Source organism: Chiloscyllium punctatum, chromosome 39 (genome assembly GCF_047496795.1).
Source record: "Chiloscyllium punctatum isolate Juve2018m chromosome 39, sChiPun1.3, whole genome shotgun sequence".
NCBI classification, from domain to species: domain Eukaryota; kingdom Metazoa; phylum Chordata; class Chondrichthyes; order Orectolobiformes; family Hemiscylliidae; genus Chiloscyllium; species Chiloscyllium punctatum.
In genome coordinates, this window is record NC_092777.1 from 7,932,825 (window position 1) to 7,949,653 (window position 16,829).

Genomic DNA, 16,829 nt, shown 5'->3' on the forward strand with positions numbered 1-16,829 from the left:
AATAGTGGAAAATGATAAAATTCATAGGAATCTGGGATCCTTTAAGAATCACACAAGATCAATATGCAGGTACAAGAGCTAATAGGAAAGCAAATATTGGCCTTTATTATCCGGGGAATTATATTAATGAAGTCTTACTATGACTATTTAGGGTGAGATTACACCTGAAATACTGTGTACGGTTTGGATCTCTGTACATAGGAAAGGACAAACTAGTCTTCGATAGACTGCAGTGTATGGCCACAAAACTGATTTGTGAGATGTAGGGTCACTTGACCCGAAACGTTAACTCTTATTTCTCTCCATATATTCTGCCAGACCTGTTGAGCTTTTCCAGCAATTTCTAGTTTTGTTCATAAAATGTAGGGATTGTCTTATGAGGAGATGTCGAGTTTAGATGAATGGGAAGTAATCTCACTGAAGCATATAAAATCCTTAAGGGATTGGCAGGGATCATGGGAGTTGGAACATTTTTCCCCTGTCTGGACTGCCTAGAATTAGTGTTCATTGTCTTATTTAGGACTGAGGTAAAATTCCATTTTTTCACTCAAAATTGGTAATTCATAAGATTATGATATTTTGGAGTGGGTTATTAATTTTTGGGTAAAATGAAGGGAGTCATCTGACCTGTACTGAAGTTTGCCTGACAACAGGTATGGATGATAGGACAGCCAAAAGTTAAATGACGATTTTTAAAGTGTTAAGTGTTAAGCCAGTAAGAGTTAAGAGTATCAGGTTGTAAAAGGCTTTACTCAAACTGCCATTTGGTTCCATGATAATTTGGATTTGGTGTCTATTCGTATTACTACCTGGATACAAGGTCCATGTCATTCATGTTGCCATGAGGATAAGTTCACCAGAAGCTATTGTAAAGGATTAGGTTACAGGCTTTCCTAAATATCATTAAATATCATTAAATTAAATCACAAATAGGTGGGTTAGATCCACATGACAAAAAGCAGCTAGAGGCAAGAAGTCTCAATGGCTCATTGTGCCAGAATGCAAGTGGAAGCTTGGACATGATTGAAAAGACCAAATTAATGAGGAGTTAAGATGAAGCTGCAAGCTTTCCCTGAATAATGCTGGAGAGGTAGGATCCCCAGTAAGACTTTCAAAGTAAAGAACAATTCTGGGCGTAGAAGTTACCAGGGGCTGAGAAAGGAACAGAACAGAAGCAAACCTTCAGGAGCGAAGAATTATTATAAACTGATTCTGGGAAAATTGCATGTCTAAGTAAAGGTCAGTATAAAGAATAGACATGAAATGTGCTTTATCAGCTGCGTTGAAAGAAAAGATGAAAAGCTTCTGTTTTGTGATTTAAAGTATAATTTGCCTACAAAAAATTTTAGTCAATATTGATTATAGTTTTATATCGTAGTAAAAACCTTAAAATGTAAAATCAATTTTTAACAACTAACTTAAAGTTCAAATGCTTCTGTTATTATTGCTCTCTCAAAGGAATGTAATAATTGCAAATTATTTAGATTGACTACTCCAGTGAGTGGTGGAAATTCAATTGTTGAATATACTCAAGACTCAAGGTATAATTAAGGTAGAGCAAAAGAGCTCAAAACTCAGATATTACTGGATGGTAGAACAGGTTTAAAGGAGCATATGTCTTACATTCTTATGTCTTCTTAATGTACACCTTTACAGACTCTCATTCACAAACACAATCAGTCTCATTCACACATAAACACACACATGCACTCTCACTCACACATACACATACATGTACTCACATGCACACACTCTCGAATGCACACACATACAGTCATAGAGTCATCGAGATGTACAGCACAGAAACAGACCATTCGGTCCAACTCATCCATGCCAACCAGATATCCCAACCCAATCTAGTTCCACCTGCCAGCACCCGGCCCATAATCCCTCCATACCCTTCCTATTCATATACCCATTTCAAATGTTGCAATTGTACCAGCCTCCACCACTTCTTAGCAGCTCATTCCATACACGTACCACCCTCCATGAAAAAGTTGCCCCTCAGGTCTCTTTTATGTCTTTCCCCTCTCACCCTTAACCTAAGCCCTCTTGTTCTGGACTCCCCCAACCCAGGGAAGAGACTTTGTTTATTGATCCTTTCCATTGCCCACATGATTTTACCCCTCAAACTCCAACACTCCAGGAAAAACAGCCCCAGCCTAATCAATGTCTCCCTATAGCTCAAATCCTCCAACCCTGGTAACATCCTTGTAAATCTTTTCTGAACCCTTTCAAGTTTCACAACATCCTTCTGATAGGAAGGAGAACAGAATTGCATGCAATATTCCAACAGTGGCCCAATCAATGTCCTGTACAGCTGCAACATGACCTCCCAATTCCTGTACTCAATACTCTGACCAATAAACGAAAGCATACCAAACGCCTTCTTTACTATCCTATCTACCTGCGATTCTACTTTCATGGAGCTATGAACCTGCACTCCAAGGTCTCTTTGTTCAGCAACACTCCCTACGACCTTACCGCTAAGTGTATAAGTCCTGCTAAAATTTGCTTTCCCAAAATGCAGCACCTCGCATTTATCTGAATTAAACTCCAACTGCCACTTCTCAGCCCAATGGCCCATCTGGTCAAGGTCTCATTGTAATCTGAAGTAACTGTCTTTGCTGTCTACTACACATTCAATTTTGGTGTCATCTGCAAACTTACTAACTGTACCTCTTCTGGTCACATCCAAATCATTTATACAAATGACGAAAAGTAGTGGACCCAGCGCCCATCCTTGTGGCACTCCACTGGTCACAGCTTCCAGTTTGAAAAACAATCCTCCACCGCCACCCTCTGTCTTCTAACTTTGAGCCAGTTCTGTATCCAAATGGCTAGTTCTCCCTGTATTCCATGAGACCTAACTTTGCTAACCAGTCTCCCATGGGGAACTTTGTCGAACGCCTTACTGAAGTCCATATAGATTACATCCACCATTCTGCCCTCATCAATCCTTTTTGCTACTTCTTCAAAAAAACTCAAGCAAGTTTGTGAGTCGTGATTTCCCGCGCACAATGCCATGTTGACTATCCCTAATCAGTCCTTACCTTTCCAAGTACATGCACATCCTGTCCCTCAGGATTCCCTCCAATAACTTGCCTACCACTAATGTCAGGCTCACTGGTCTATAGTTCCCTGGCTTGTCCTTATGACTCTTCTTAAACAGTGGCACCACGTTAGCCAACCTCAGCCTTCCGGCACCTCAACTATGACTATCGATGAAACAAATATCTCAGCAAGGGGTCCAGCAATCACTTTCCTAGCTTCCCACAGACCTCCCAATTCCTGTATGAATAATAAGGTGGTTATGGTAGGGTATACCTGATCAGGTCTTAGGGTTTTATCCACTGTAATGCATTTCAAGACATTCAGCACTTCTTCCTCTGTAACATGGACATTTTTCAAGATATCACCATCTATTTCCCTACATTCTATATGTTCCACGCCTTTTTCCACGCTAAACACTGATGCAAAGTACTTGTTTAGTATCTCTCCCAGCTCCTGTGGTTCCTCACAAAGGCTGCCTTGGTGATCTTTGAGGGGCCTTATTCTTTTCCCAGTTACCCTTTTGTAAAAATGTATTTGTAGAAACCCTTCAGATTCTCTTTAACTCTATTTGCCAAAGCTATCTCATGTCCCCTTTTAGCCCTCTTGATTTCCCTCTTAAGTAAACTCCTACTGCCTTTATACTCATCTAAGGATTTATTTGATGTATCTTGTCTATACCTGACAAAGGCTTGCTTCTTTTTCTTAACTAAATCCTCAATTTCTTTAAGGAGAAAGTTCCGGAGTCCAACATTCCTGAAGAAGGGCTCATGCTCGAAACGTCGATTCTCCTGCTCCTTGGATGCTGCCTGACCTGCTGCACTTTTCCAGCAACAGGAATATAATGTTTCTGGACTCTCGTTATTTCATTTGTAATGGCTTCCCATTTTCCAGCTGTCCCTTTACCTGCAAATATCTGCCCCCAATCAGCTTTTGAAGGTTCTTGCCTAATACTGTCAAAATTATCCTTCCTCCAATTTAGATTTTCAACTTTTAAATCTGGTCAATCCATCATTATTTTAAAACTAATAGAATTATGGTCGCTGGCCCCAAAATGCTCCCCCACTGACACCTCAGTCACCTGCCCTGCCTTATTTCAAAGAATAAGTCAAGTTTTGCACCTTCTCTAATAGGTACATCCATATATTGAATCAGAAAATTTTCTTGTACACACTTAACAAATTCTTCTCCGTCTAAATCCTTAACACTATGGCAGTGTCAGTCTACATTTGGAAAGTTAAAATCCGCTACCATAACCACCTTATTATTCTTACAGATAACTGAGATCTCTTTACAAATTTATTACTCAATTTCCCTCTGACTATTAGGAGTTCTATAATACAACCCCAATAAGGTGATCATCCCTTTCTTATTTCTCAGTTCCACCCAAATAACTTCTCTGGATGTATTTCCAGGAATATCCTCCCTCCCTCAGTACAGCTGTAATTCTATCCCTTATCAAAAATGCCACACCCCTCCTCTCTTACCTCCCTTTCTATCCTTCCTGTAGCATTTGTAACCTGGAACATTAAGCTGCCAGTCCTGCCCATCCCTGAGCCACGTTTCTGTAACTGGTATGATATCCCAGTCCCATGTTCCTAACCATGCCCTGAGATCATCTGCCTCTTGCATTTAAATAAATGCAGTTTAATTTATCAGTCCTACCTTGTTCTCTGCTTTGTCTCTGCCTGCCCTGACTGACTCGCTTCCGTTCTCAACTGTACCAGTCTCAGACTGATCTCTTTCCTCACTATTTCCCTGGGTCCCACCTTACTTGTATAAATCCTCCTGAGCAGCTCTCGCAAATCTCCCTGCCAGTATATTAGTTCCCTTCCAATTCAGGTGAAATCTGTCCTTCTTGTACATGTCCCTCTCCCCCTTGAGAAATTCTGCACCCTCTGAGACATCTTTAATCCTCACACCAGGGAGAAAACACACCATTCTGATTTTTCACTGCTGGCCACAGAAACGTCTACCTGCGCCTCGGACTAGAGAGTCCCCTAACACAATTGATCTCTTGGAACCCAATGTACCCCTCATTGCATTAGAGCCAGTCTCAATGCCAGAAACTTGGTTGTTCATGCTACATTCCCCTGAGAATCCATCACCCCCTTACATTTTCCAAAACAGCATACTTGTTTGAAATGGGATAGCCACAGAAGACCGCTGCACTACCTGCTTACCTCTCTTACCTTTCCTGGAGTTATGTGACTGTATCTGCAAATTTTTCTCCCTTCCTGTAACTGCCATCCGTCGCATTCCCTTGCTCTCGTAAATTCCTCATTGCTTCTAACTGTCTCTCTAACTGATCCATTCAATCTGATAGGATTCACAACCAACGGCATTTATTGCAGATATAATCCGCAGTAATACATAGCTCTCCCTAAACTCCCACATCTGACAAGAAAAGCATATCACTTTACTAAGGGCCATTTTTGCTTCTTCCAATCTACAGACCCAGAAAATAGCACTGTCTTATTCCTTACAAAACACTTCTCCAGGCTAACTAATACTCACGGCTTATACTTTAAGTTAAATCAAGAGACATAGCTCAGTAAAACATATAATCAAGAAAGAACCAACTCTACTCACTACTACAGACTTTCTGTAAGCTACGTTTAAAAATATTCAGTTATCTGTTTCTGTGCTGTGACCTCTCCCAAACAGGTTCCTCCAAGATCAGTTGTGAATTTTATCGTTTGTTAATGTTCCCAGATGCACTCCGATGTCCAGCAATCCATGAATTCAAACAGCAAAGGCAGTAACTGTGCAGGTTCACTGCTGAGTCAGTTAGAACTGTGGGTTTTTTTCTCTCTCTGTCTCTCCCTCTCTCCTGCACTGACCTCACCATGTGCTATCTTTATCTGTTCTTCTGCCTCGTAAAAGTGCTGTTGTTTTGACTTTTTTTTCTCCAAAGTTCCAAAACAATGCAACAGTAATTGCTGCTCCTGGAGTTAGAGGAAATCATCTCCAACACCTAAAATACCTCAAAAAAGGAACGACCTGTTACAGCCAGAAATTTTTCCCATCCTCCATCTTGGATACCCAGAATCACATACACATGTAAACATAGATGCACACACAAAAACATTTACACATAATCACACAGACACACACAAACTTGCACACATATACATACATGCACACAGACTTGCATGTGCTGTCAGTTACACATATACACACATGCACAAAGACCAAGGCACACACTCAGGCATACGGCCACACATACTGCCTCATAGAAACACATGCGCACATGCACGCAGACATATGCTTGAATAAAGACACACATAATCATTCACGCGCACATATCTGTCACCCTGAGCAGGATTACAGTTTCATCAGATGATTCAAAAACTGCAAATGCAACATGTGTCATCCATCTGAGCTGTTTAGTTGGTCATGTGCTGTTGTTATCCATCCATTTCTGATGTGTTTTGTGTTGTGACAATCTGAGCAGAAGTAGCCTTGTGTAATATGCTGAAGACCCCATACAGAGCTCCTTAGCCACTAATTGTGACACCCTTCGGAAATTTACCCAGGATTTCCAGTTGACTCTGTGAGGAGCAGGAGCCAGGACAACATTAATGTAATGTTTGTGTGTTACTTTCCTGGGGCCTCTGAATTGGTGTGAAATTATAATAATGCAAGTTTGAATCTTGTATTACTGTTAGTGTAATAAAATGTTGAATTCAACTGTCTTCCCATGATCACTTGATCACCGATCAACTGGAAGAGGTTTCCAGGATCAGTTCTAAACAATTTGTTGCAGGATACTTTGCCTCAGCACCTTTGAGCTATAAGAGGAATGAATACCCTCTTATGGAAAATCTGTAAATGCTGTATGTAGACATGTAGGATGTGACTGTGTGCCAACATGAGGATGTTTAATTGTGGTCCTTGCATGTGGTGTGGGGGAGAGGGTGCTGGAATGGGTAGAGTTTGCATGTGGATGTGGTTGAGTGTGGGTGGATGTGGGTGTGTGTCTTTGGGAGGGCTGTGTTTGGGTGCGTGTGGGAGGGCTATGTATGGGTGTGTGTCTGTGGGAGGGCTGTGTATGGGTATGTGTCTGTGGGAAGGCCGTATATGGATGTGTGTCTCTGGGAGGGTTGTGTATGTATGTGTGTCTGGGGGAGGGCTGTGTGCTGGGTGTGTATCTCAGACTGCAGTGTGTCTGTGGGAGGGCTGAATATGGATGTGTGTCTGTGTGAGGACTGTGTGCTGCGTGTGTGTCTGTAGGAGGGCTGTGTATGGGTGTGTGTCTGTGGGAGGGCTGTGTGCTGGGTGTGTGTCTGTGGGAAGGCTGTGTATGGGTGTGTGTCTGTGGGAGGGCTGTGTGCTGGGTGTGTGTCTGTGGGAAGGCTGTGTATGTGTGTGTATCTGTGGGAGGGTTGTGTGCTGGGTGTGTGTCTCTGGGAGTGCAGTGTGTCTGTGGGAGGGCTGAATATGGATGTGTGTCTGTGTGAGGACTGTGTGCTGGGTGTGTGTCTGTGGGAGGGCTGTGTATGTGTGTGTATCTGTGGGAGGGCTGTTTGTTGGATGTGTGTCTATGGGAGGGCCATGTGCTGGGTTTTGTCTGTGGGAGGGCTTTTTGGAGGGTGTGTGCCTGGAGGTGGGTTGCCCGGTCAGTGTGTCTGTGGGAGGACTGTCTGTGTCTGTGGGAGGTGACACAGTTCAGTTCACACACAAGATCTGCTTGAACAGTGGCCTGTGTCAGGGCCCACGCGACCAGGAACAATCTGGTTTTGGGTCATTCTGTTTTGGGGGAGGAGGTGATGGTCAGTGACCAAGTGGGAGCATAAAAAGTTATGCAACAAACAATGCAAAAGTTAAACACACCATTATCATCAGTGATGATGACATTCGTTTCAGGATACTTCCCAATCTTTGCTCCATTTTGGGGATTGTAGAGCTCCATACAGAATTTTTTCTCCTGCTCATTTCCCAGCAAGGTATCAATCTCGGTCTGCTCCAACAGAACAACAGGAATCTCCTTGCGAGTCTCTCCGGGTTGGAATGTGACATGGTTCTCTGTTGCTATGTAATCCTACAAGGGACAGAAAAGCAAGATCTAAGAGGTGGAAGCATAGGGAATTTATATTTCACTGGTTAGGCATCGGCTAGAGTATTTTGTCCACACTCCAAGAAGAATGTTAAGGCCTTGGAGAGGTATAAAGAGATTGAGAAGGATCTGTTTTCACCATTCATGATTTTTATTTAGCAATGTTGAGTTTGGGGTTGCTAGAGATTGTAGGAGTCCTGATTGTTGAAAACTTTATTTTTTTTTGTGAATATTTTATCGAGAAAAAGATTTTGAATTTTTTACAAAATTATAAAATTACTACAGAATAGTATAACAATCTTATAATAAACAACAATAACAGTAAACAAACTACTACTCTACTCCACAAACAATTGCGAAAAAAGAACAAAGAGAAAAAGAAACTACGCAAGCTACAATTCAATAAATAACTAAATAGAAAAAACTAAATTAAACTGAGTTGAACCAAGGCAAATTAAATTAAATTAAGTTACAACACCAAAGCTCTCCATCACAGGGAGCATCTGTAGGCACATACGTATTTGTTCGGAATTCTTCCTTCCAGGGGCCACCGGCCCGCCAGACACAGGCCTCATGACTACACAAAAGCCCTGATCAATATGGCTGATAAATCTGCATCTATATAGTTCAAAAAGGGCAACCACATCCTACAAACTTTATGTTTTAGTGAACATTTTCTAAAAAGTGGCATCCTCACACAGACAGACCAGACTTGACATGTGCTTTAATTGGAACCTACAAGATTCTGAAGGGGCCTGACAGGGTCAACACTGAGAAGTTACTTCCCCTGGCTAGAGAATCTCAAACAGAGGGGCACAGTCTCAGGATAGGGATCAATCATTTAAGACTGAGGCAAGGAGAAATCTTCAATCTGAGACCTCTGGATCTTAGTAATGACCTACACTAAATGCTTGTGGAAACTCGGTTGTTGATAAAGGCTGAGATCAGTTATGATCATATGGAAGGCTAATACAGAAGTACTCCTGCATTTCACGATGGCATCAAAGATATTATAGAACATAGAACAATACAGCGCAGTATAGGCCCTTTGGCCCTCGATGTTGCGCCAATCCAAGCCCACCTAACCTACACTAGCCCACTATCCTCCATATGCCTATCCAATGCCCGTTTAAAGAGGGAGAGTCCACCACTGTTACTGGCAGGGCATTCCATGAACTCACGACTTGCTGAGTAAAGAATCTACCCCTAACATCTGTCCTATACCGACCACCCCTTAATTTAAAGCTATGCCCCCTCGTAATAGCTGACTCCATACGTGGAAAAAGGTTCTCATGGTCAACCCTATCTAAACCCCTAATCATCTTGTACACCTCTATCAAGTCACCCCTAAACCTTCTTTTCTCCAATGAAAACAGCGCCAAGTGCCTCAACCTTTCCTCATATGATCTTCCTACCATACCAGGCAACATCCTGGTAAACCTCCTCTGCACCCATTCCAGTGCCTCCACATCCTTCCTATAGTATGGCGACCAAAACTGCACACAATACTCCAGATGCGGCTGCACCAGAGTCTTATACAACTGCAACATGACCTCAGGACTCCGGAACTCAATTCCTCTACCAATAAAAGCCAGTACGCCATATGCCTTCTTCACCGCACTATTTACCTGGGTGGCAACTTTCAGAGATCAGTGTACATGGACACCAAGATCCCGCTGCTCATCCACACTACCAAGTATCCGACCATTAGCCCAGTACCCCATCTTTTTGTTCCTCATACCAAAGTGAGTCACCTCACACTTACCCACATTGAACTCCATTTGCCACCTATCTGCCCAGCTCTGCAGCTTATCTATATCCCGCTGTAACCTGACACATCCTTCGTCACTGTCAACAACTCCACCGACTTTCGTATCATCCGCAAACTTGCTCACCCAACCTTCTAGCCCCTCCTCCAGGTCATTTATAAAAATGACAAACAGCAATGGTTCCAAAACAGATCCTTGCGGAACACCGCTAGTAACTGCACTCCAAGATGAACCTTTACCATCATCTACTACCCTCTGTCTTCTTCCAGCCAGCCAATTCCTAATCCAAACCTCCAACTCACCCTCAATGCCATACCTCCGTATTTTTTGCAGTAGCCTACCATGGGGAACCTTATCAAATGCCTTACTAAAATCCATATACACCACATCTACCGCTTTACCCTCGTCCACCTCCTTAGTCACCTTCTCAAAGAATTCAATAAGGTTTGTGAGGCACGATCTGCCCTTCACAAAACCATGCTGACTATCCTTGATCACATTATTCCTATCCAGATGTTCATGAATCCCATCCCTTACAATTCCCCCTCAGACTTTGCCCACAACAGAAGTGAGGCTCACCGGCCTATAGTTACTAGGGTTATCCCTACTCCCCTTCTTGAACAAGGGAACCACATTTGCTATCCTGTAGAATTTGCTATTCTGGGCTCCTTCACAGCTATTAGAGACAACAAAGCAATTCCTGAACGGTAGCCACTATTATAAAGCAGGAAACACAACAGTCAATTAGTGCATAGCAAGCTCCCAGAAATTTAGCAATATGATTGTGACCAAATCGCTTGCATTTTTATGATGTTACTTGAAGGATAAACTTTAGCTGGGACACTGGCAGAATTTCCCAACTAATCTGTGAATTTGTGATCAGAGATCTCTTACAGTCAGTGGGAAGGCAGGTTTGATGTCTCATTCCCAAAACATCGTATCTGCAGAATTGTTTCATATAGAATTTACAGCACAAAAAAAAATTGGCATATCAGTTCTATACTGATATTTGTGCTCTAAAGTAGACTTCTCCTACACTACTTTAACCACCTCAGTGTAACCTTCTATTCCTGTCTCCCTCAGCTGTTTATCTAGCTACCCCTTAAATAATCTTTGGGGATCAAATGGCTCAGTTGGCTGGACTGCTAGTTTGTGATACAGCATGACAGAACAATTCCTACATTGGCTGAGGTCACCATGAAGATCTCAACCTTGCCCTTTGCCCCTTGCCTGAGCTATGGTGACCCTCAGGTTAAACTACCATCAGTCTGATATTATATTATAATATTCCATATTATATCTCTCTGATGAGATAGCAGCCTTATGGACTATGTTGACTTCACCTAAAGCCATCTTATATTATTCACTCTCAATGTGGTAGCAAGCACTCTCTCAGAAAAGTTTCTCCTCAATTCTCATTGGATTTGTTAGTGATTATCCTTTATAATGGCCCCCAATTTTGGACTCCCTCAAATGTGGAAACAACCCACATGCCTTGAAAAAATGTAGAAACCGGCCCAACTCACCATTCGCTCCCCTAGCCATACTTTTGCCATATTATATTCCTCTAGTCACCTTTCCATGTCCCCCCCGTTATCCTATGCCTTTTTCATACCCCCTCATTCTCTATACCCTCAGAGTTACCTTTCCTTCCATGCTTCATTATATCCCAAAGCCACTCAATGGTACCTCCATGTGCACGCCTTCTCATAGCTCATGGAACCTAATGCATTCTCCATGCTCTCTCATATGTCCAAATCTCCTCCAAATCCCCGATACCCCAATATTCCATGTGCCATTTCCATGTTCCACCATTTTCTTACGTCCCCTCAATTCCCCCATGCCATCTCAAGCTTCCTCATACTCTCTATGCCACCTCCCTGCCCACTCACAACCCCTGCCATCCCATGCCCCTATACACTCATGCCAATTTCTTCAGTTCTCATATCCCTCATTCCCCTCCCATATTTCTCCAGTTTTGGATGCATTATTTCACTTTTGAAATAGGAAAAGTATTGCAGAGCATGTTAGTGCTTATTTAATACTGGTCAATATAATGGTTGACTTAACTTTGCAGGACAGAGTATAAAAATCAATTACCATTTTAAAAAAATGCATCACTAGTGAAATTTGAAGATGTCAATATATTTAACACTTGACTTCATTGAATCCCTACAGTATGGAAGCAGGCCATTCTGCCCATACCAGCCCCCCAAAGACCATCCCCACCTTCACATCCCTGGATACTCTAGCATGGCCAGTTCACCTAACCTAGAGAGGAAACCCGCACAGGGAGAATGTGAAAATTCCACACAGACAGTCACCCAAGGCTGGAAACAAACCCAGGTCTCTGGTGCTATGAGGCATCAATGCTAACCACTGAGCCACCGTGCTATCAGGTCGTTCTCATGAGATGGTAGAATTGACTTATAAGGAGAGATGAGTGTCTGGATATGTATACCGTAGAGTTTCAAGGGGAATGAGAAAAGAGTTGACTTCATTGAAACTTAGAAATTCTGGCAGAGATAGGAAGAATTTCTTTATTAAAAGGATAATTCATCTTAGGAATTGTCCACGTCCGAGGATTATGTCAACTCAATCTTTGAATAGATTCCGGACAGAGCTCGACAGATATGAGGATAGCACAGGGAAGTAGTGTTTAGATAGATGATCAGCAAATGACTTTTTTTATGCATTCACAGGATATCGGTGTCACTGGCTGGACTAGCGTTTATTGCTCATCCCTGAAGGGCATTTAAGAGGCAGCCACATTGCTGTGGAGCTGGAGACTAATGTAGGCCAGATCAATTAAGGACAGCGCTTTCCTTTCTTAAATAATGTTAGTGAGCCACATGAGTCAACAACTGACAAGGGGTTTGTGGTCATAATTAGACTCTTAACTCCAGATTTTTATTCAATTCAAATACCACCATCTTCTGTGGCAGGATCTGAACTGAGATCCCCAGAATATTACCTGGGTTTCTGGATTAATAATTTAGTCATTGCCTCCCTTATCCTAATTGACTTAATTGAATGGCATAGCAGGCTCAGTGGGCTGAATAGCCTCCTCCTGTTCCTAGATTCCTAACTCCTCAGCAGGCATTTCCCAGTGGTCACAAACTGTCTGACCTGGTGGGTTTGCTTTAGGGGTATAAGGCTTGAACTGACACATGAGAATAAAAATGGAAGGAGGTTCAGAAGCTGGTGATCCCCACAGTGGCATCTCCAACCTCAGGAGAATAGGCGAGTGGCATTTATACTCATGGCCTGCCTGACCTGTGAAGAGACAGTACACAAATTGTGCTGGGTCAGAAAGTCATTTGCTTTTGCTGCGAGATAAATCAGAATTTAAAGGTTTTCTAGTTGGTTCCCAGTTTGTGAAATGTTGGCCTCAGAACTATGCAATCTAGACTGTATGATCGATACAGGCAATGGCTGGTGAGAACTGTGCCTATCTTGGACAGCCCCAACTACACGTGTCAGCCATACCTTGCCATCCTTGGCGGTGCGATCTTTTGTCCTGTAAGAGACCTGTGTGCGTCCATCCTCCCGTATCTCCCGGATAAGGGGAATTTTGGCCACTTTGTCTTGCCTTTGGTATCTGTATGATGGGTGCATGAAGGTGATAATGCTTTTGGCTACTGGAAAGACAGAAACGTATACATGTCAAACAATGCCAGGAAAGACTAGCACCGAGAATTCACGGATGTTGTGATACCTCCCCCTGCCAGTATTCTACTGGAATTACATCAGTCAATCTCCAGCACGGGAGCATGTACAACAATGTCAGGGTGGGAACATATTGGGGATCAAATGCCTACAACACTCGAATATCTTCCTGTCACTCAATGCATAAACTTATCTATTGCAAATGGCCACTGCCTGGACTGGGGAAAAGGAGAGAAGGTGGCACTAGAAGTGGGGAGGCAATGGCTTAGTGGTATTATTACTAGACTAGTCCAGTGACCCAGATAACGTCCTGGGGGCCTAACAAGAAGAGGCACTGGGTTGAATCCCTATGCTTGCAAACATAACAGAGCATTAGGAAAATTGCAATCAACCTTGTTCCTCCTGGCTCAGTCAGGGGTTAACAAATAATAATTGGACTAAGATCCCCACTGTGGGTCACAGTGCACCAACATACACATGCATCATTACGCAAGGAATACCTTCACAGTTCACTTGCTGTGACTAGACAACAACTACATGCACCATCAGCTTAACTCTGCCCGAGACTAATGTATCTTCCAGTTGAAAAGAGTACCAAAAAGCTTTCAGCCCTTCAGAAACAAATAGTGGGCAAAGTAACCCTGAGAATATTATATATCAATATGAAGGTAGAACTGAGAGCACTAGATTGGGGGTTAGGGGCTGAATGACAGGGGCCACACTGAACTGGAACCATCTGGTTCCACCTGAGATTCCTAAAGACGTACAGGCCTGTTTGATCATGGTGATGTACACAAATGGCTGGTCAATCTCTGCATTCCCCTTTGGAACATCAACAGCCTCCACTTGCAATTGCTTCTCGTCGTCATCTTCATCCTTCACAAAGAGTGGGACCCGCACATTGATGGACTCGACACCATCCTGGAATTCCACCTGCCCGTGAGCATCTGCCAAGACAGCAAAGAACACAGATGGCAGCTTTCAGATTGCTCCATAAACTCAGCTACTTCCTCTTACACCTTAGGTCCCTCATGTAGGGAGAGACCTGAGAGGAGACTGAAATCCATTCAGCTTACACAGTTCTTACCACTATTGCCACAATCATGGTATGGTGTACTTAATGGTAAATCTTAAGATCCACTCCATCTAGTCAACTCCAGTCTTAGTGACCCACTCCATACACCATGTTCCCAAATTGCTCAGTGAGCCACTCCATACAGTCAACTCCAGTGCAAGTGATCCACTCCACATAGTCAGTTTACTAGTTCTAGTACACCATGGTGTACAATTCCCTCCAGTCTGGCAATCCACTCCATGCTATCACCTCCTGTCCTAGCGAACCACTCCACACTGTCAATGACAATCTGGGGATCCACACCATGGAGTCAACTACAGTCCTGGAAATCCACTCTATACAGTCAGCTGCATTCATAGAATCATTGAGATGTACATCACAGAAGCAGTCCCTTCAGTCCAACTTGTCAATGCCAAACAGACATCCTAAATTAATCTAGTCCCATTTGCTAGCACTTGGTTCATTTTCTTCTAAACCCTCCTATTCTTGTACCTATCCAGATGCCTTTTAAATGTTGCAATTGTACCAGCCTCCACCACTTCCTCTGCCAGCTTGTTCCATACATGTACCACCCTCTGCATGGAAAAAACTTCCCTTTGGGTCCCTTTTAAATCTTTTCCCCTTACCTTAAATGTTTGTCCTCTAGTTTTGGACTTCCCCATCCTGAGGAAAAGACCTTGTCTATTTAGCTGATCTGTGACCATTATGATTTTATAAACCTCTATAAGGTCACCCCTAAGCCTCTGATCTGCAGGCAAAATAGCCCCAGCCTATTCAGCCTCTCCCTATAACTCAAATCCTCCAAACCTGGCAACATACTTGTAAATCTTTTATGAACCCTTTCAAGTTTCATAACATCCTTCCTCCAGCAAGGAGACCAGAACTCCATGCAGTATTCAAAATGTGGCCTAACCAATGTCCTGTACAACCAAAACATGACCTCCCAACTCCCATACTCAATGCACTGACCAATAAAGGAAAGCATACCAAACACCTTCACTATTCTATCTACCTGTGACTTTACTTTCAAGGATCTATACTCTTTTTGTTCAGCAACACTCCCCAGGACATTATCATTAAGTGTATAAGTCCTGCCCTGATTTGCCTTTTTAAAATGCAGTACCTCACATTTATCTGAACTAAACTCTATCTGCCACCCCTCAACCCATTGGCCCATTTGATCAAGATCCTGTTGAACTCTGAGGTAACATTCTTCACTGCCCTACACCTCCAATATTGGTGTCATCTGCAAACTTACTAACCATGCCAACGTTCACATCCAAATCATTTATATAAATTACAAAAAGCACTGGACCTAGCACCAAACCCTGTGGCACATCACTGGTCACAGGCCTCCAGTCTGAAAAGCAACCCTCCACCACCACCCTCTTTCTTCTACCTTTGAGCCAGGTCTGTATCCAAATGGCTAGTTCTCCCTGTAGTCCTGGAGGGATCCACTCCATAGAGCCAACTATAATCCTGGGGATCCACAGCATACAGTCAGCTACAGTCCTCGGAATCAACTCTACATGGTCAGCTGCAGTCCTCGGGATTGATTCTATACAGTCAGCTACATTCTTGGGGGGATCCACTTCATACAGTCAGCTCAGTCCTGGAGATGATCCACACTACACAAGTCAGCTACAATCCTGGGGATCCACTCTATACAGTCAGCTGTAGTCATTGTGATGAACAATCCATAAAGAATCAGGCTGAGCAAGCTTTCCTGTTTGAGACTCACCTCGATCAGATGCAACAGTGTAGTAGCCAGGCACAACCTTCAGATTGCTGAAGGCACCCATGGACACCATGTCTTCAGTTATATTGACAATCTGTCTCTCTGCTGAGCGAAGGGCAGGTATTTGTGTATCGATGAACGTCAGGTCCTCCCTATGGTAAACACAGTCATACTTATTAAGCCCATTGCAGATAACCAGACAGACTGGAGATGTTGGATTAAAGTTGACTTTAAGTGCTGGAAACAGGCAAGTTCAAAAGCAAATTTGACAAAAAACTTGAAATGGGAACAAACATGGTGTGGGGGTTGAAGAAGAGAATCATCAAGGTCCACAGCATGAAAACAGATCCTTCACTTAACTTGTCCATGCTGCCCAGTCTCACAATTTAAACTAGTCCCATTTGTTTGTGTTTTGTCCATTTCTCTCCATACCTATACCACCCATGTACCTGTCCAAATGTTTCTTAA

General features: G+C 42.9%; 1 protein-coding gene across 3 annotated transcripts in view; it reads right to left on the minus strand.

The window, feature by feature from the left end:
* itgb4 (integrin, beta 4) overlaps nucleotides 1–16,829 on the minus strand; it is a 186,550-nt gene that overhangs the window by 59,746 nt on the left and 109,975 nt on the right. For all 3 annotated transcript variants that reach the window (XM_072558118.1, XM_072558119.1, XM_072558120.1), the window contains exons 24-27: nucleotides 16,365–16,513; nucleotides 14,316–14,495; nucleotides 13,369–13,520; nucleotides 7,888–8,095 (exon numbers count right to left, since the gene is read on the minus strand). In XM_072558118.1, coding sequence (XP_072414219.1) covers nucleotides 7,888–8,095; nucleotides 13,369–13,520; nucleotides 14,316–14,495; nucleotides 16,365–16,513 — 689 coding nt within the window. The remainder of the gene's footprint in view (nucleotides 1–7,887; nucleotides 8,096–13,368; nucleotides 13,521–14,315; nucleotides 14,496–16,364; nucleotides 16,514–16,829) is intronic.